We start from the raw sequence: 19,722 nt of genomic DNA, 5'->3' as shown, positions 1-19,722 counted from the left end.
GCCTGTAGCAGAAGGAAAATACCAAAGGACTGGCTGTTCCTGCCTTATCTCTATCACCCACACAGCCATTATCCACATTGTAAGCCATTTATTCACCAATCCTATACCTTAGACTGCCTTTGGCCCTTGGACTAGGCCCTCATTGCTCCTGGCATGGGGGCCATGTAGCCTGATAGAGCCACCCGGGGCCCAGAAACCTGTAGCCACAACGTCAGTGGCTATAACCGCTTCATCTGCCGCCGCTCCTGTCGGCGCTGCCGTTTCTCGTTGTGCTCTGGTGCTGGGGCGCCACTGTCTGCTGTAAACCAAGGGCCCAGTACATTGACCCACAGGAGGTAAAGGGCTCTCCCCGGCGCCTAGGAGAGAAAAGGGAGCTTGAAGCCAGGTGAAGGAAATGAAAGAAGAGAAGGGGTAGATGCCCCAGCTCCTCGTTGGGAGGCCCACGACCCACGTACCAGAAGCCAGAAGGACCAGATGTAGAGGGAGAAGCAGCTGAGCACCTGCACAATAGCTGTCAGTAGGATCACATCTTTAAGGTGCCTGTGGATAGAAGGGAGGCTGCAAGGGCCAAAAATAGTGGACGGGGAATTCCCTGGCGGTCCAGTGGTTAGGCCTCCATGCTTTCACTGCTGAGAGCCCAGGTTCGATCCCTGGTCCGGGAACTAAGATCCCACAAGCCGCACAGAACAGCCAAAAAAAAAAAATTTTTTTTAAATTAAAAAAACAGGGGCTCCCCTGGTGGTGCAGTGGTTGAGAGTCCGCCTGCCGATGCAGGGGACGCGGGTTCGTGCCCCGGTCCGGGAAGATCCCACATGCCGCGGAGCGGCTGGGCCCGTGAGCCATGGCCGCTGAGCCTGCGCATCTGGAGCCTGTGCTCCGCAACGGGAGAGGCCACAACAGTGAGAGACCCGCGTACCGCAAAAAAAAAAAAATAAAAACAAAAATAATAGATGGGCCCTAGTTCAACTCCCTTCCACCCTTCCACAGGTAGCTGTGGGTCTTGGGCCCCAGCACCCCAGCCCTGGCGCCGCTCACCTGGGCTGACAGCGGGGGACACTCACTCTGCCATGCCCTGCTCCATGTTGAGATCCATTCCACCATCCATCAGGGCCCCATCCTCAGAGAAGGCTGCCCTTGCCATCGAGCTCATAGAGTGGTAGCTGGCTCCGTATACTGCCAGACTAAAGCCCAGGGCCATCTGCCGAACAAGAATGGGGGTATCAAAGGCCAGCCACTGACCCTATGTGCTTACCCACTTCCCAGGATGCAGGACACTTACCCAGGCCCAAAATGAAGCAGATGAGTAGAAGAAGACCAGGGTGACAAGACAGTAAATGGCCTGTAAGCAGACACAGGATCAGGCTGTGATCAAAAGCTTACTAGGGACTTCCCTGGTGGCGCAGTGGTTAGGAATCCGCCTGCCAATGCAGGGGACACTGGTTCGATCCCTGGTCCGGGAGGATCCCACATGCTGCGGAGCAACTAGGCCCATACACCACAACTACTGAAGCCCACGTGCCTAGAGCCCGTGCTCCACAAGAGGAGCCACCGCAACGAGAAGCCCGCGCACAGCAACGAAGAGTAGCCCCCACTCGCCGCAACTAGAGAAAGCCCATGCACAGCAACAAGGACCCAATGCAGCCATAAATAAATAAATAAATAATAAAAATTTTAATTTTTAATGAAAAAGAAATCTAAAAAGCTTACTAAACCATGGACCTCCCTCGACTCTGACCAAGATATTAGGCCAGGTGATGAAAGAAGACAAGTCGTTTCTTATACGGTTGGGGGAAGAGGTCTGCTTCCTGAATACCCAGACTCCCCTCCGACATTTCAGCCCAGGAAAGAAGCCCCTGTGTATTTAGGATGGGAAGGGCTCTCCAGTCAATCTGAGACTCACACCCTCATTTCGGTTTTGGTTTTTTGTTTTGACTATTCAGCACTTTCTCTGTGCCACGATCCTTTCTCATTTAGTTTTAGTTGGAGTTTTCTTTTGGAGCTTTAGCTGTCATACACTGCCACCACTCCACCCCACCAAACAGAGCTGAGGGCTATGGAACATTGGGTGGGCACAGAAGCAAGGAGGGAGGCACTTACATTGGCCCCCAGTATGATTCGCAGGTAGAACTTCAAGGTCTCTTTGTTCTCCTCAAATATCTGCTTCTTCCCTCTCGTGCCCACTTTGCCCTTGGGCTGCAGAGAGATGACGAGATGCTGTCAGAACTCTCATCAGCCAGGGTCTTCCTTATCCTCCCCACCATTCCGGTTAGCTACAGAGTTTCATCTGCACCTCAGTCGAGTCTCCGCGGTGCTCAAAGCTAGCACAATTCTTGGGATGTCCACCCCTCCTCCAAACCATCCTGCTTAGGGCTGACAGCATCTTTCCAGCACACCCAGCAATGACCGCCTCCTGCTCGGGCTGGGAACAATCCAGCACTAGGCTGGTATCTCCTGAATCCTCTGATAAGGCCCAGTTTGGGGCTGACAAACCCTTCAGAGGGGATCCCTGAGGGGGCTTGAATGGCGACCCTCTCCGGCCTCTGCTAGAGTAAACCAGATCTGGGCTAACGCCTACCCCGCCTCAAGCCCCTCAGATCTCCAGCTAGTCCTGACACTGGTACCGACGCCCACCCCTCTCCGGCACCAGCTCTGGTACGTTCCTGCGCCTCTACTCCCCCGCTTAATCTAGTACGGTCCAGCCACCGGATGGCACCTCCCTCTGGCCGACCCACTGCCCTTGATGTCCTTCCTCTGTTTTCAGTCTCCTGGCCCCCCGAGAGTGCTTTGCCTTGCGGACCCCGCCCTACTCGCCCTCCTTACCGCCATGGTGCGACGCAAATACCCAGCCGGGGAAAGATGGGAGAGCGACCGAAACAGCACTCAGTTGGTACCACATCTGCTGCACAGGCACTTCCGGTGCAGACCCAAATCGTAAGCAACTGGGACGGAAGTGGGAAATCCACCTCCTTCCCAAGCTCCGCCCGCCAGAGTCGGTGGGACTTCACTTCCCAGAAAGCCTTGCGCGGGGGCGGAGGCGGCAGGGATGCGATGGCTGAATCTCTGCCCTGGAGGTGAGAGGAGGCCGCCCTCAGGCCTAGCTCGGGACAGGCCCCGCCCTCGGGGTCCCAGGCTGTGGGGAGCGGCTGTCAGACAGCTCGCCTGGGCCCCGCCCGTCTGGCGGAAACAACCAGCCCGGGAGATCCAAGGACCTGCTGGCTATGGGTAACGGCCCCGCCTTTGGGCCACCCCATCCCCTTACCTTGGGCGACCATCCTCTCCTTCCCCATCGGCCCCAAGAGATGGCCGCTCTGTCACCTCAGCGAGGACAGGGCCTCTGCCTACCCTGCATCTCTTGAGATGGCCGCCCCTCCCCCTCAGCTCTGGAAGATGTCCGCTCCATCCCATCATCCCCGAAGGTTAAACCGATCTTATCCCCATTGGCCCCTTGGAATGGTCGCTCTATTCCCTCCTCCCCGAGAGACGGCTGCCCCTTCCCCCTCCCATCAACTTCGGGCATGGTCTCTGAGTTCCCTCACTGGGGACAGGCCTGCTCCCCGCTCCCTCGACCCCTAGTGATGGCCATCCCTGCTTCTTTCACCCCATGGGATGTTTGCTCCCTCTCCTTAGCCTGGAGCAAGACCACTCTGCCGCTGTTATCTAGAGAGAGATGATAAGTTTTGTCCCCAGTGGCCTCTTGGGATGGTCTCTTCATCCCTTTTCCCCTGAGAGCTGGCAACCCTCTCCCCTCAGCCCAAGGGAGACAGGCCACCCTTTCCCCATCAGCCCTTGGAATGGTGCTCCTTTCCCTTAGCAAATACAGGACTGCTCCAACCCCAGTGAGCCCCCTGCGATGGCATCCTTTCCCCCTTTGGCCCCGGAGGATATCTGTTCCATCCCCATAGATCTCAGAGATGACCAGTCATACCTCTAGTAGCTCCTTGGGATGGGGTTCGTTGGGTGGCCACTCCACCCTTATCACTGCTTCTTCTGGTCCCTCTAGAAAGGCCTCCCCGCTTCTCAGCTCAAAGAATCATGCTTCCTCCCCTCAGGGAGGACAGGTTTGTTGCCCTCCCTTTGCTCCTTGGATTGACTGCTGAGCCCCAGAAGACAGGATGGCCACTATCTTACCTCGGCTCAGTCAGGTTTTCCTGCCTCCCCTTGGGGATAGGGGCGTGATCAGTCCCAGTCCCCATCGGTGTTCTCTTGCCCATGCCTAGCCTCCCTGGTCCAGAGGCTGTTCTCCCCAGTCATTCTCCTCTCAGTAATGATCTGCTTTATCTTCCCACCCCTTCCTTGAGCAAACCTTTGGTGAAAATAGAGGTAAAAGACTGTCCATCCTTACTTAATGCAATCCAGTAAGTATTGACTGAGTACCTTTTGTGTACTAGGATCAGAGAAGAAAAGAAGAGATCAGAGTGGGCTGGGGAAAAGGTCCACATAGGCAAAAGGAAATAAGGAAATAGACATGCTGTGTTTGTAGGACAGTGAGGAGACTGGATTGTGGAAGCTCTGGAATCAGGGGTCCAGTCAGGCATGGAGGCCTGGCAGTGCTGACCCAGGAGAAGAGATTTTGTCTTGAGGGGACTGGGAAACCCTGAAGGTTTTCATCAGGAGTGCACTGAGACTGAAAGCTGTGTTTTAGGAAAATTAACCTTGTTGCATTGTGAGGAATGATTAGCAAGGATGAGCCTGGATGCAGGGAGATCAGGTGGGAAATTGTGGAAGGAATGAAGGCAGGGGTGATGAAGATCTGGGCTACTAAGGTGGTAAGTTTTCAAAGGCAGAAATATTAGTAACAGCAATCCAGGAACCATTTATGGACAACCTACTAGATGTGAAGCATATTATATCTATTAAATATATATATATATAAATTATATTATGTATATATAATTTAATCCCCATCATAAGACTATGATCTAGATTTTTAATATCCCCATTTTACAGGTGTGGAAACTGAGGCTCAGAGAGTTCAAGTACCTTGCCTGAGGTCACACAGCTAGGAATCTGTGGAGCTGGGATTTGAATGAGTCTAAGTTAGCCTGGCCTAAAGCCTGTGCTTTACACCTATATCTGAGAGCAAGGGACAGAAGAGCATGAAGAGTACACAGTATTATCAGGATCATCAGGTGAGATGCACTGTTGGCATTGAAGCTCAGGGGCTGGAAAGTTGGGAGGAGGGGCTTCTTTGGACTGAGGTTGAGATGAAGGTGATGGTAAAACATTTGGATGAAGAATCCTGTGGAGAGTTGGCAATACTAAACTAGCACATTAATGATAAAACAATATGTCCATATTGAATTGCTGGTTATTCCTACAGAGGTAACTGTTAAAGCCATGCAAATGAATTTATTATCCTGGAAAGTAACAGACTGAAAGGCCCAGGTCTGAACCCTGGGAGCCACAGAAGAATCCAGAAACAGGGCAGTTGGAGTGGTGAGTGGAGCCCTAGAAAACACAGCATCACAGAAGGCAAGGAGGGAAGATTCCAGAAGAAAAGAATAGTTAATATCAGATAATTCCTGGTCTCACAGGCAACTCCCTTCCCCAGTCCCTAATAGGGCCTCCACTCCCACACACCCCCAGCCTCACAGAGCGTAGGTGGAGTGAGAGTCTAAGCCTACCAGGCTGTTAAGATTTTCTTGCTGAGAATCTTAACAGTCAGCTGAGTAGCCTAGTTGGCAGTGAAGAAGATGGGAAAAGAGTGCGGTCCCAGTGTAACTTCCTGAAGATCAGAGAAGGAACACCTGACTTGCTGTGTTCTAGATCCTATGCAAGACACTTTACCATGTTATTTAACTGTCACAACAACCCATTTAAATCTCACTACAATTGTCTTTTTATAGATAAGGAAAATAAGGCTCGGAGAGGTCACTTGAGAGAATAAGGATCTAAACTAGGTTTATCTGGTCCCAATGCCCAGGTTCTTTTTACCAACTTGAGCAGGAAGTTTGATTTTTATCAGTCAGAGCAAACCTGCATCCAGGTGGTGCTCAGGAGAGGTTTGTTCCCAGTAAAGATACCTGGCGGCTGGAGAGGGGAAGTGAAGACTCCATGAAGCTTAGGATCCAAGATGAACTAGAAGCCAGTGCTCTAGTCCCCTCTGACCTACTGTGCTATCAGCTGGAGAAGGTTCCAAAGGCCCCCACCAGCACTAACAGCCCCCAATGCCCATTCTTTTTCCCTCAGATGCTCACATATATTCTGAGCTTCCTGCCTCTGTCAGATCAGAAAGAGGCCTCCCTCGTGAGTCGGGCTTGGTGCTGTGCAGCCCAGAATGCCCTTCGGGAGGTAAGGTACCCGCCCTCACCTGGCCCATTCTCACTTCAGCTTGCTCCTGGCCCTGCTCATGCATCATTCATCCACTCATTCCTGCATACTTATTCATACATGCTTGACTCTGGGTACAGTGCTGGGGCTCTACAGATGAATAAAACTCCCCTGAGAAGCTCCTAGTCCAGTGAAGGAGAAACACAAATATGTGAGTGATCATGATGTCGTGTGCTCGGTGCTGTGACACTGGAATGAAGGGTGCCATGGGGACATGAAGAAGGACATCGAAGGAGACTGGCAGCCTCAGGGAAGGCTTCCTGAAGGAATAGGATGAGGATGAAGGTTGGTCTTCCAGAACTCATATCAGCACAGGTGAAGGCACCAAAATGTGAAATAGGTCTGGAAACGACCACACAGGTTCCCTATGACTGGAACTTAGGTGTGTGTGTGAGAAGTGGTGGGAGATGAGGCTAGAAAGGGGTCAGACAGCAAGAGAGGTGCCAGGTGGCATTGCTGGGACTTTCTCCTGGTTATCATCGTGGGGCCTTTAAAGAAATATGAGGCAGGGGAGTGACATGTGGTGATTTGTGTCTTAGACATCTGCAGTGCAGAGTGGACTGAGAGGGCGAGTCGGAGTGCAGGGAGACAGCCCACTAGGAGGTGAATGCAGGCATCTGTGCTCGTTTGAAGGGCAGCAATGATAGCTCTTTGTTTCAATTTTGACTTCTTTGATTATCACTGAGGTTGAACAGTTTTCTCATGAGCTGACCATTTACATTTCCCTCTTTTGTGTATTTGTGTTCCTTGTCCATTTAACTATTGGGGTCTTAGTATTTTTCTTATCCATTCGTATGAACTTTTTATAATTAAAGAGATTAACCTTTTACATATTTATTGAAATACATTCCTAATATATTTGCCTTTTAATTTGATTTGTAGATATGTGTTCATGAGGTTAAATTTCTAGGTTGTTGATTCTGAACTTCTTTTCTTTCTTATTTCTTCCATTGCTTTAGAGATCCTTTGCCTCTCTTCAGAGATCTGATAAATATACACTTATATTTTGTGTCTTTCTTTTTAATTAGAATTTACTTTTTAGATCAGTTTTAGGCTCACAGCAAAATTGTTTCTTGTGTTTTATGGTTTGAATTTTTATATTAATTATATTTTTTATTGGTGTAATTTATTTTGATTTATGCTCTAAGGTAAGGAGCTAAACTGATTAGTTTTCAAATAGCCCAAATACGATTTATGTATAATGAGTCGGAAGCCTCGTCTGTCATATATGAAATGTGTGTGTTTAAGTAGGGTCTGTTGTTGAGTTCTCTCTCCAGTGTCACTGAGCTTAGTGTCTAAAGGAATTTGATTTGAACTTGTTGAAAATTTGAAGTATAAGACATCTAAATGGTGAGATCCAGTTGGCAGTTGGGTTTCTGAGAGAGGAATTCAAGAGAAGGATCTAGGTAATAAATATATATGTGGGTGTCATTAAAGAACAGGTGGGCGTTTAAGCCACGGATCTGAGTCCCTTCCCCTAGGGAGAGCGCGAGGAGCCCTGAAGAGCAGGCCACAGAGAATGCCCCCAAGCGGACACCAGTCCAAAGGCACGGAGAGGAGGAGGGGCCTACAGAGGGGGCTGAGGAGATCCCAGCGAGAGGAGGACACACAAGTCAAAGGTGAAGAGCATTTCAAGTGTTGAGTGGATGAGTAACAGTGTCAAATCCCACAAAGAGTCCAGAAAATAAAAAACAGATAGTGTCCGTGATGTTTGACATACAGGGTGGTCACCAATGGCTTCAGTAACATTTGGCATCTGGGGAAAAAGGCCAGGTAGGTGGAAGAGTGAATGAGAGAAAGAAGGATATGTAGAGGATGACCTCACTGGCAAGAAATTTCCCCATGAAAAGAAGAAAATAAATAGAATTGTAAAGAGAAGTTGAGGTGGGCTAAACAAAGGATTTTAACTGGGAGAAATCGCTAATGTGTTTATGTGCTGAAGGAGTCACTAGTGAGTGTAGGGAGGAGAGAGGTCAGGAATGGCAGCCACCACCTGAGGTGGCAGCCAGACAGGCTTCAGTGAACAAGGCTTGGTCTTGGGTAGGATGGAGAGGATGTCACCTCTCCTGAGGAAGTGAAGGGGTGGGGGTGGCAATGGGAAGCTGTTTGCTGAGGCAGTTCCTTAAAGGCTGGTGGGTTCTTTGTGTGGTGACCGTGGAGGCCAGGTTGTCTTAGGGGAGTAAGTAGGAGGCAGAGGCCAGGGCCTCAGCAGAGGTTTGGAATATTCACACAGCAGGAGGAAGATGGGAAGTTACCAGAGACACAGGGAGGGGCCTCACTTACTCAGGTGGTGATACTGCCTGTCTGTGCCCAGCACTCTGCTGAGCCCTAGGAGTGCAGGGCTGGGGCTGACATAGCACCCAGAGTTGATAGTGAGAGGGAGACAGCACAAGCCAAAAGGAGGGGGTAGGGTGCTGCACTCACAATCGTATGAGGCACACCAAGGATGCAGAGAGAAGATTCACGAAAGACTTCATGGAGAAGGGGACGCTTGGGCTAAATCTCCAGAGAGGAATAAATGCTGGCTAAACAGACGAGCTGGAGTAGGTGAGGGGCCAGCCCCACCCACCCCACCCACCCCTGCCAAAAATAAACAGAAAACAGCTGAACCCAGCCAGGGGAGCATGAGACAAAGAAGGGCTTGAGTGCCATCAGGAAGCTCAGTCTCCATGCTGTGCAGTGGCGAACCATCAAAGGGCCTGAAGAGTGTCGTCTATTGCCTTTTGTAAGGACCACCCTGGTGACAATACCAAGGATAGACTGGAGCCAGGGAGACTGGAGGCCCGGACCCTGATCAGGAGGAAACTGCTTAATATATTTCTGACAGACAATAAGGACACCTGAACTAAGGCAGAGCAATGAGGGGGGAGCAGAGGGACATATTACAATGTATCGAAGAGATGGAATGGAAAGGACTTTCATCACTGTGGATGTGAGGGAGCGGTCTAGGATGACTCCCAGATTTCTGACTTAGGTGATGTGGTAGAGGGCACTGAGAGTTTAGGAGAAGGGCCAGAGACCAGCAATAAGACAGTAAACTCAGATTTGGGCATATTGCATCCTTGAATCCGGAGAGAGGTCCATCAGATCATGGCTCCCAGTATCTGGTGCTCAGGAAGAAGGTGTGGAAAACAAAGTAGTTGGAATGGGGTGAAGTCTGCTGGGTGCATGTGGAGGGAAACTGTGTGTGTGTGTGTGTGTGTGTGTGTGTGTGTGCGCGCGTGTGTGTGCGTGTGCGTGTGCGTGTGTGCGCGTGCGCGCGCGTGTGTGCGTGTGTTAGAATGGAACAACCCATGGATAACCCACTGGTCTACGGACTGGGTCTTTCTCTTCTTTGGTGACCCTGAATGGAAAGCAGCCTAGAAGGTAGGAGAGCCAAGAGGGCAGAGTCTCAGAACCCCCAGTGGGAGAGAGCATCAGGGGAGACTGGCCATCCATAGCAGGCAGCATGGCATGGCAGAGAGGACACTTGTGGGAAGTCTTTAGGGGAGCCCCCAGATGCTGGTGACCTTGCCAGAGAGGAGCTGTTGTTGGGAATGAGTGATTCTGTGGGGACAGTGGTGGAGGGGTAAGTGGGCAAAGCCATGGTAAAGAGGTGGCCACAGTGGGTGTGGGCGCCCATGTGCTTCCAAGAAGCTTGACAGTGGAGGGGAGGGGATGAAAGGTGAGAAGAGGGGATGCAGGATCAAGGGAGGCCTTTGCTAAGACTCCGGGGTGTTTGTGGACTCTGGGGAACGAGCAGTGGAAAGGCAGGGTTCTCAGAGGAGAGGGTGGGGGACAGGCTCAGTAGGCCGGGAAAAGGGGGTCACCCTGAACCAAAGAGCAGGAGAGGGAAGGAGGTTAGGATGGGTCCTGCCAGGGGTGGGCTGGTGGATGTGAACAGGGAAAAGGGAGGGCCTTCCCACCTAAGGGGCTTTGGTTTCTTTTTGAAATGGTCAGGTCATCTCGGAGAAGGCTGGAGTGAGGGGAGGGAGCTACAGTAGCGTCAGGGGCTGGAGAAGATAGTGGGCTTGGAGGGAAGTCTGAGGGGAGTGAGAAGAGACGGGGAGGCAGTGAGGAGGTGGGAGTGGGCAGGCCAGTGCTGACAGTGCAGGCACGAGGGGAGGCCACGGCTTCCTCGGGCAGAATTCTGTATCCCCAGCACACACCCAGAGGAGGCAGCGGTCTCATCATCCTTGGCCAGGCAGGGGGCAAGGAGAATGGGCACAGACAGCAGCATGACGGGCAGGGCCACAAGGACCCTGAGGAGAGGTAATCCGGGGGAGGCCTCTTGGAGTCCAGCAAAGAAGGAGAGCATAGAAGAAGCCAAGTGGGCAGTCAGTCCCCGGGGATAAAGGTGAGATTGGTATAGGAGTAAGGGAGGGAGGAAAAGGAGGAGACCAGGGTCAGAGTTTGGGATCGTAGAGTCTACCATTTTAGCACTGGGGCTTCTCCAGCTAACTCAGAACTCCAGATAGAACATTGACAAAGACCCGTTTGGTGCCTCTGCAAAACTCAGTCCCCCACTCCACCCCCAGGGCTGGGAGTGCTGGGAAGCCAGGCCACAGATACCTGAGCATCTAGGGCCCTGCCGGCACCATGTCCCAGAGACCAATCTGCGGAACCCTGTTGGCAGGAACCATCTCCCAGGGCTCAGCAGCTTGATAAGGAGGTGGAGCCCCAGCTAGTAGGTGCTACAGAAGATTCTGGCTGACCAAGGCCAAGCTGGGGCCTATATGGCTCCAGGCCAGGCTAGGATACTAGACTTGGCGACTTCTTATTCTCCCTGACCTGCCCCCACTTAATTCCATTTTTTCTCAAATAAGAAGGTAGACAAAGGCAGCACCCCAACAATACACCCAGGCTCTGTCCGTACCGGGGCGGGGGTGCTATTTGCCTGCCACTGGGCTGGTCACTGAAGAACTCAGGACGGCTCCCACCCCCTGTGGCCTTCTCCTGCCCAAGGCGTCTATAACGCCTCTGGAAATGACCCCCAAGGTCTAACTCCTCTCTGGAGACCAAAGCCCCTGGGCACCAGGGCATATCTTTTCTCAAAGGGCTTCTGGAAAACAGGCGTGTTAACTTTGGATTCCTGTGCCAGCAGACAGGAGGGCCACGTCTCCGTCAGATGGCTTTTCAAGTCTGCACACAGGCCTGCCATCTCAGCTCAGGACTTCAGTAGTTATGACAGAGTCCTGGCCTCTCACAGTCAAGGGACATGTATTGCTTTTAGCAAGTTTAGGGCATTTTCCAAATGATTTCGCATTTACTCTTAAGATGCCGGCATTGGAAAGGGAGGAGCCCAGGGGGCTAGTCGGCCCCTCTGTGATGGGGCGGCTGAAGCTGGAGCAGGTACCTGTGTAGTCCTCCCTTAGGCCTTTAGAAGCATCTTCCTAGGGCCTGGGAAGGGGGACTTTCCTACACTGGGGCCAAGGACCAGAACCCAGAAGCCTGCTGCTCTGCCCCCACAGATGATAATTATCCCTAACAGGCTGCTCCTGGGCTCCTGTATTTGAGTCCCAGGTAGACCACCTCGGTGATGGCTTAGAGGCTTCCTCCTCCCCACCAAGAAAAACAGTGGGGAGCAAGGAGGCAGTCTAAAATCTCACCCTGGCCCCATAGCTGGAAGTCCTTTAGGCCAGGCCCTGCCCCATTATTGGGTAGCTTTTGCTGCCACCTGCCAGCCCTGTACTTGGACGCTGGGCTGTTCATCTACCTTGTTCACAGGAAGGCAGTTGGGAGAGGGAAGAACTTTCCTGGTAGCCAGGGCTCAGGAAGACAGGGAAAGAAGGAAGACTGGAGGCTGCTGGAGCTGGGGCCTGCGGGGGTGGCATGTGACTATTGGGGGCAGGTGCTGCCTGGCAACCAGCACCGCTCTGCACTCCCCCAGCCAGAGTTCATTCTACTCATCATCAGATTGGCTCATCTGTCGTCACTGCAGGGCTTTGAAAGGGCTGGAGGCACGCTTTACCTTTCCTTTCTAGAACCTTTTCTCCCTGATCTTTTCGGTACCCTCCCGAACCTCACACACTGAGATCTTCCCCAGCTCTCCTTAAATCTGAGAGAGGGACCCAGGTCCTCGGAGTCCCCACTACCCCACTGTCTCCCAGTGTCCACGCGGGGAATCTGTGGGGAGAGCTCCTCTCATCCATACTGACCACAGGGTCTGAAATGGGAACCTGGTTTGACACCCTGATTCCCGTGAAATTCGCCCGGCGCTGGTCTCCCTCTTACCGTACGCTCCTCCTTCCCGTGAGGACAGCCATAGTCAGCTGCTTCTCTCTGGGGCAGAAGCCAGGCTGATTCTCCACACCTGGGAATGAGTTCCGTGCGTCTTCCTGGGAGAATCCTGTTGATAAGTATCTTATCAACAGGAGTGCGTATTAGGCATCATTTCTACCTTTCTGGTTCCTTTTTGATGATGTTCTGTGGGGAACAAGCAGGGAATGTCAGCTTGTTCTTGCCGTTACTCACAGGACAGGTTTTTTGGGGAGCTTGCTTGTGAAAACAAGAGCCTTTGAGTACCACTTGCCTGCAACCTGGGCATTGGTCAGGGGTAGAGAAATGGGGCTAGGATTTTAGAAGCCAAGTCCTCTTCTCCCTCCCCCCACAGACCAGTTCCACACATTCCTGTAGCTACTGTCCTTTGGCTCCTTCTGGCACAAGATCAGGGAAGGTTCCACGAAAACATCTCCCTCACTGGGGGCTCCCCAAACTCGTAAACAAGCCAGCTTTTTCCCACAACAACTTAGCCCTGAGCTTGCCTCCCGGCCCCACCCAACTCCGACTGTGTGCTCCCCGCGCTCGCTCCCCTGTTCCTCTACGGCAGGGCCAACTCAGCTTCCTCCCTGCCTCTGAAATTCATCCTATGAACTCCTGCCCACAGAAACGGGACGCTTCTCCCTCCTTACCTGGACAGATACGACAGACCCTCTAAAGATGAGCCCCAGGGCTCACAAGCACATCTTGAACTCTCGAGCCTGAAGGGCCTACACTTGTGAGCGCGCCCACGCCCCCACGCATGCGCACACCACACTCAGTGCATGAGCACGTTTTCACTCACACACAAAACCCATTTTTGCAAACATTCATGTGGCTGAGACACTGAATGTGTGTGGCCACCAGGGGACCTTGGCCTCACTGCCTGTCCCATATCTCTGGCATCTGGGCCACGGGGGATTGTGCTGAGCAACACCTGCGTACCTTCTTCCCGCCCTCAGCTGTTCCGAGGGCTATTTATATGCTCTCGCGAAAGTGGGGGAGGCTGACTGCTTAGCTAAGGCCAAGCTGAGGCCCTGGATTTGGAGCCGAGTCCATGGGTCTCAGGGCCACCTTCTGAAAGTCCCAAAAGTTGAGGTCCAGCATACTTTGTCCTCCTGCTGCTGGGGGGCTTCTCTGGCTCTCCTCCAGGTCCCCCCCAGCCCTCCTGTACTCAGCATGCTAAGTCCCCACTCTGGCCCAGGCCCTCCATAGGCATTCAGTCCCGTCCGTCACTAACCTTCCTGTCCTCCCCTCGTAGTCATCCCCTTGGACCCCCAGTGGGACCCATCCTCCCAGCTTCCACTTCCCAACAGCACCCCCTCAAGCACACATGACACCACACACCACAGTGGGTCCCCATTGTAGAAAACCCCTTCCCTGACCTGCCCTCAAATTCTGGCCAGTGAATTGCCCCCAGACCCGATGGCCAGCACACTCTTGAGACCAGAGGGTTAACCCCAGGCCCGCTGCTGTCCCATAGGCCAACGTAAGGTACAACATCCCCGTGTCCTCTGCTTCCCTTCCGACCGTCAAGAGCCTGGGTCTCAGGGGCATCTGCTGCATCAGCCTGACCAACCTGGATGGCTCGCCGGCTTCACACCAGGTGCTGCAGTCTGTTGCCTACCACCTGGGCCTGCACTTGCAGAGCTTGTGCCTTGGGCAGCCCCACAGAGGCCTCCTTCGTGGCCCTGATCCTGGGCTGCCCGGCCCTGCGTTTCCTTGACCTCAGTGGCTGCAACAGCCTTTTCACGTCAGGCATGCTGCTAGCTCAGCCCAAGACAGCACAGCGGGTCCAGCAGGCACTGAGCGGCCTCCGTGAGCTCAGTCTGGCTAGCCTGCGGGACCTGACTGATCTCAGCTTCAACCGGCTCAGCAGTTGAGTTCTCAGCCTGGAGCGCCTCTCCTTGGCCTGCTGCCACCTCACCTTCGAGCCAGGCCCAGCCCAGGGCTCCATCGGCCCCCAGGATTCCTCCCCTTCCCAACTCTCCTTCCGCAACCTGCTGCAATTCATGAAGGAGCAGGCTGGTAGGCTGCACGCCCTGGGCCTGAGTGGCACTGGCTTGCCACCCGAGGCCCTGCAGGCCCTGGGCCAGGTGGCTGGGCTGCAGCTGCAGGAGTTGAGCCTGCACAGCTGCCGGGACCTCTCCACAGAGGCTGTGGCCACCCTTTGCCACCAGCAACCAGGCCTTACCTTCCTGGATCTCAGCGGCTGCTCAGAACTGGCTGACGGGGCACTCTTGGCTGTGAGCCGGGGCCTGCGGCGCCTGTGGCACCTGAGCCTGAGGAAGCTGCAGCAGCTGACGGATGCAAGATACTCAGCCCTAAGGGGCCTGCGGGAGCTGCAGAGCCTCGACATGGCCGAGTGCTGCCTGGTGAGAGGGCGGGAATCGGCCCAGGCCCTGGGCTTGGTGTGCGGAGCTCCACACCCACTGGCCTCCCTCAGCCTGGCCTACTGCTCCTCACTCAAGGTGAGCGTCCCATCCCCTTCCTTCCTTCCTTCCTCACCAGGACCAGGGATTGGGGGAACTGGGAGCGTGGCGCCAGGGAGGCGCCCAGTGTTTGTGTCCAAGGAGTAGTTAGAGCTGAACTGGGGACACAGTCGGGAAGAGGAAAGGAGCCTAGACAGACAGGGCTGCTGCCAGCACTCCTCCCTGCAGCCCCACAGTGGGTCCAGGTAGAGGGAGGTCCAGGAGACCAGGGGGCCCAGCCCACAAGGTGGCACATACCTCACGAGCCAAGTGATTGGTGACCACTGCAGTCTGGGAAGGGGAGTGAGGGTGGGTGTTCTGGGGGCCAGGAAGGCTGATGAAAGGGGTGACAGAACCGAGCCCTGCGGGGAAGGGGTACCGAGGTTACACAGCAGTCATGGTTCAGGCAGGGCCCGAGGGAGGTAACGTGACGTGGGAGCAGAAGGGTCATTTCTTGACTGAAGCCAGTTCCTTCAATAGGGCTCAGCCCTGTCCCTCTGGGTGGCGTCCCTGTCTTCCTGCAGTGTCAGTCTCTTCCTCTTTAGCAGATTATTACTTCAATCTAGCACTGTGCCCAGAGCATTGCCCACCTGAAAAGCATCTCAGCCTTTTCCTCCAAGTGCCCCTCTTCCCCTGCCCTACTCCATCCTCACGGCTTCACCACTGTGCGTCTCTCAGCTGCTCTCTCTGGGGCCCCGCCTTCCCGTGTCTCTGCATCCCTCTACAAAGCAGCTTCCTCTGTTCTGCCCTTAGTTCCTGCTCCTGGTGGTGGCAGCCCTACCCGCCCTGTGACCTCACAGTCCTAGAGGGAGCATATTTGATTGGCTTAGCGAGAATCAGATGTCCACCACTGGTTCTGGGAGCACAGACAGGGTGAACACCTTAGAAACTTTCACCTGCATCCTTCCTGCCCCAGCCAATCTAGGCATTTGCTTTTCTCCTGGTTTCCCACCACTGCAGCCCACCAGGTCCACTCCGACACTCACCAGCACAGGGATATTGTTGCTTCCTTCCGTGGACCCTGTGGCAGCTTCCTGTTGCCTGTGGGGCTGGAACCTTGGGCAGAACCTTCCTAGTGACCCCCGCCAAGCCCGGTGACACAGGCACAAGCCACCACTCCATTGCCCTCTCTCTCTTCCACTTCCCTCCTAGGACGCCTCAGTGCTCTCCCTGATGCCAGCGCTGGGCCCAAGCCTCAGGGTGCTAGACTTATCCTCCTGCGTGGCCCCTCACCAACCGGACCGTGCAGGCCATCTGCACCTACCTCACCCACCTGTCAGTCCCGCACCTGGCCTGGTGCAAGGAGCTCCGTGACCGGGGGCTTCTGGGCTTGGGGCAACCAAGTGAGGAGACTCTGCAGGGGCCGCAGGTGTGGGACCCTCGAGGTCATGGCGGGCGGGGCGGTCCCTGGGCTCAGCTGCCCTCCTGCCCCTCCTGCGCCTGTCTCTGGGAGCAGCTGAAGGCCAAACTCAGGAGGAATCTGGGAAGCAGGGGTTTCCTCTCACAGCCACCCCGAGAGCTGGGCATCGGGCCTCCAGCCGCAAAAGGACCCTTCTCCCTGGCCATAGGGCCCGCCCTACTCACGCTGCAGGCCCTACGGGACTTGGACCTCACAGCCTGCAGCAAGCTGACTGATGCCAGTTTGACCAAGGTGTGGGGCTGGGGATGTGGATAGGCTGAAGGCCCTGCGGCTGAAACCAGCGGTCAGGGCCAACCCACTTTTTGCCTGGAAAAAGTCATTTCTCATTGGCTTCTGCTGCCCGTAGCCATTCCTCTGGCTGGGGGTGGGGGAAGCTGGAAGGGCTCCAGCACCACACCACCCGCCCCCCGCCATCCTCGCAGGTGCTCCAGGTCCCCCAGCTGAGGCGGCTGTCACTGAGCCTGTTGCCAGCACTCACAGACAAGGGCTTGCTGGCTGCGGCCAGAGGCTGCCCCAGCGTGGAGCGCTTGGTGCTGAGTCACTGCAGCCGCCTCAGCGACGAGGGCTGGGTCCAGGCAGCCGGCTCCCGGCCAAGGCTGCAGCACCTCAACCTGTCCAGGTGCAGTCAGCGCTCGGAGCAGTGAGTGTGTCCGGTGCTGCACAGTGTAGGGGCTGGGCTGGGGCCCCGTGCCGGGTCAAGCGCTCGCCCAGTGGCCTCCCTGCGGAACGCTGGGTTCCACTGGGCAGGCGTGCAAGCAGCTCCAGATGGCAGATGTGGCCATGTGTCCTGGCATTAGCATGGCTTCCGTCAGGCGCTTCCAAGCCCAACTGCCTGAGGTGACCTGCGTCCAGTCCCGCTTTGTGGGAGAGGCTGACCTGACCCTAACACTCTGAGGCCAGGTCAGTAACCAGCCCTGTGGCTCAGCCTCTGTCACCTCCAGAGGCCTGGCCTCTTGACCTGGAGTTTGACTCAGTGCCTCCCACCTCCCTCTGAGGAGCCCCAGAGCCCCTTCCCCAAGCTAAAAACCCCTTTTCTAGGACTAAGGGTGGGACTATATCAGGGCAGCCCAAGGGGCTTCCTGCCCCAGTCTGCCCCACAGCCCAGCAGGAACCTTTTCCAGCTACATGTCGCTGCCACAGGCCCCTGGAAATGCCAGCTCCTGCTCTCCTGTCCAGGCCTGGGTCCAGAGGCCAGGCCCACAGGTGGGCTGGGTCTGGTGTTGGGAGGAAGAGACCCTGTGCCTCTGGCCCTGCCCCTTCTCACACTAGGGCCTGTACTGTTCCCCACAGCTCTCCCAGCCCCCTACCAGCACTGAGCTTTAGCAGCCAAGCCACAGTCTTTGTTGTATACCCAACAAGATTAAAAATTCCAGATCTCACCTCCTTGTCCGAAGTTCTCAAAGGGCCCCTTCCCTCCCCACCTCAGATGAAGCAGCCCAGCCCAGGGACAATGTGTAGGAAACGCCAGAGGGACAGTTTCTTCCTCACACCTGGCCCAAAGCCCTACAGGTGCCCCCAGCAGGTCCTAGCTTCTTCCCCACATGGTGGGAGACTCCAGAGGCCTCTCCCCAGCACAAGCCCCAGGACATGTCCTGCAGCAAAGGCATGTCTGTGTACCCTCATCCCAGCCAGATCCCAGGAGCAGTGATTAAGGCTGCCTGAGTCAGTGAGGCTGTTTTCAGCACACACAAGACACTAAAGAGGATAGCATCTCTGGGTAGGAAGGGTCATTAGAGGTCTAGTCCAACCTCCTAAACAGAGACAGAAGCTATAAGCTTAGCCTGGGAGATCAAGGAAAGACTCAAGTCAGTGAAAAAAGAGGAGGGAGGGAAGGAGACAATTAGGCAGAAGGGACCAGGGAGGTGCACATGGGCAGGCCAGAGCTGGCGCCGGGTGTAGGGGTAGTCCCAGTCCCATGGCAGGCAGGGAGGATGCCAGCTTGGACCGAGCATCCTTGGTCCACATGCTTGTGACTCTGTAAGCCACAAGCACTCTGTTGAAAGGGCTAAACCACAACACGTCTGCAACCCATCTCGATTCTGTTCAATCATGGTACCGTGACCATTATCCACGGTCAACAGGGAGACACCGAAGAATACAGGGGAGACAGTGTGTGTGTGTGTGTAATCAGATCGGCTTCCTGTTTGAGAAAGCAGTGTGGTAGTTGGTATTGAGAAGATTGGAAGGGCGAGACAGGAGGCAGGAAGTCAGGAGGTTCCTGCCAAGATGATGGTGGCCTGTAACAAGGGACTGGAGACACTGAGAAGGAAGAATTGATGGTATTAGGAGACTTAACTGCACTTGGGCTCCCCATTTGCACCTTGAACTCAACAGGGACTATTCTAAGTGCGGTGGGAAGTCTGAATGCAGGAGTGGGCATGTGGGGCCCTGAATGCCCAAGTCAGAAGCATAGCTAGAGAGAGGGAACAAGTACTTCCCCAGAACATTCTTCAAAGGAGGTGTCGTATCATCAGTTTTTAGGTAACATGGTGATGGTTAACGCTTAAAAAACATATTTTGAGGAGGCACTGGGAAAGAGAGGTAGTGAGAGGCATGGAGGAGGTCAGAGGGTGGTGGCTGGCAGCTTCCAGCCTGCCCGTGGGTCCTGTGGGTGGGTGTGCTCCTCTTTGCCTCAGAGGCTTGGGGTCTGTGACCATAGCCTCCGAGCTTCACCTCCAGCTGGCCTGTCTGTGGCCCCCACCCCATCCATGCTGCTGCAGTTGGGTTTTAATCAGAATGCAGGCTTGCTGCACTAAATTCCCCCTTGTCAGAATCAGCCTACATCCTCCCACTGGCCTGGGGGACATCTTTTGGAACCTTGAGTTTGCCCTTCAGCACAAAGCATACCCAACTTCACATCTCTCCCTTCACGCCTCTCAACAGGAGGCCGTCACGACCCACAAATGACGCAGGGGAAGGGCCAAGCAGGGTTGAGGACTGAGCTCAGACTGTCAGGAGTCTTCTTCTGGAAACATGGCTCCCAGACTAGGCCCCTGTTAATGGCGCCCAGAAAGGCATCCACTTGGGGAAATGCCTCCTGCCCTACCACCTCACCCTCAGCTGGCTGGCAGCCCCAGACCTCTCTCAGCTGGTGCCCCCAGACTACAGGCCATCCTTCTTTGCAGGCCTAGCACTGAGGGAGGCTGAGGACTCACGCTGGAGAAAGGTAACAGGGCCAGCCGGTCCCCACCGTCCTTCGGAACACCAGCCCCTCAACTGTAGCTGCCCAGGTTTGTGGCCCCAAGCTGTGGCCCTGGCCTGATG

At 54.6% G+C, this 19,722-nt stretch overlaps 2 protein-coding genes across 2 annotated transcripts; one reads left to right on the top strand and one right to left on the bottom strand.

The window, feature by feature from the left end:
- Nucleotides 1-68: 68 nt before the first annotated feature.
- Nucleotides 69-2,978, bottom strand: TMEM208 (transmembrane protein 208). Its single transcript, XM_030863702.2, has 6 exons — nt 2,821-2,978; nt 2,098-2,193; nt 1,280-1,339; nt 1,062-1,198; nt 456-540; nt 69-356 (listed from the first exon to the last, which is right to left on the bottom strand). Exons 1-6 carry the CDS (start codon nt 2,824-2,826, stop codon nt 219-221), a joined length of 522 nt encoding a protein of 173 aa, XP_030719562.1. The 5' UTR covers nt 2,827-2,978; the 3' UTR covers nt 69-218.
- Nucleotides 2,979-3,009: 31 nt separating this feature from the next.
- Nucleotides 3,010-17,843, top strand: LOC115856949 (Leucine-rich repeat-containing protein 29). Its single transcript, XM_060288332.1, is given in 9 exon segments — nt 3,010-3,071; nt 4,948-5,129; nt 6,190-6,291; nt 14,105-14,226; nt 14,228-15,038; nt 16,191-16,265; nt 16,267-16,689; nt 16,881-17,102; nt 17,170-17,843. Coding segments are annotated over 8 exon segments (1,971 nt in total). The 5' UTR covers nt 3,010-3,071; nt 4,948-5,096; the 3' UTR covers nt 17,353-17,843.
- Nucleotides 17,844-19,722: the final 1,879 nt, after the last annotated feature.

This window comes from Globicephala melas, chromosome 19 (genome assembly GCF_963455315.2).
Source record: "Globicephala melas chromosome 19, mGloMel1.2, whole genome shotgun sequence".
In the NCBI taxonomy this organism is placed as follows: Eukaryota; Metazoa; Chordata; class Mammalia; order Artiodactyla; family Delphinidae; genus Globicephala; species Globicephala melas.
Note: the sequence above shows the minus strand (reverse complement) of the source record. Positions and strands in the feature narration are given on the sequence as shown.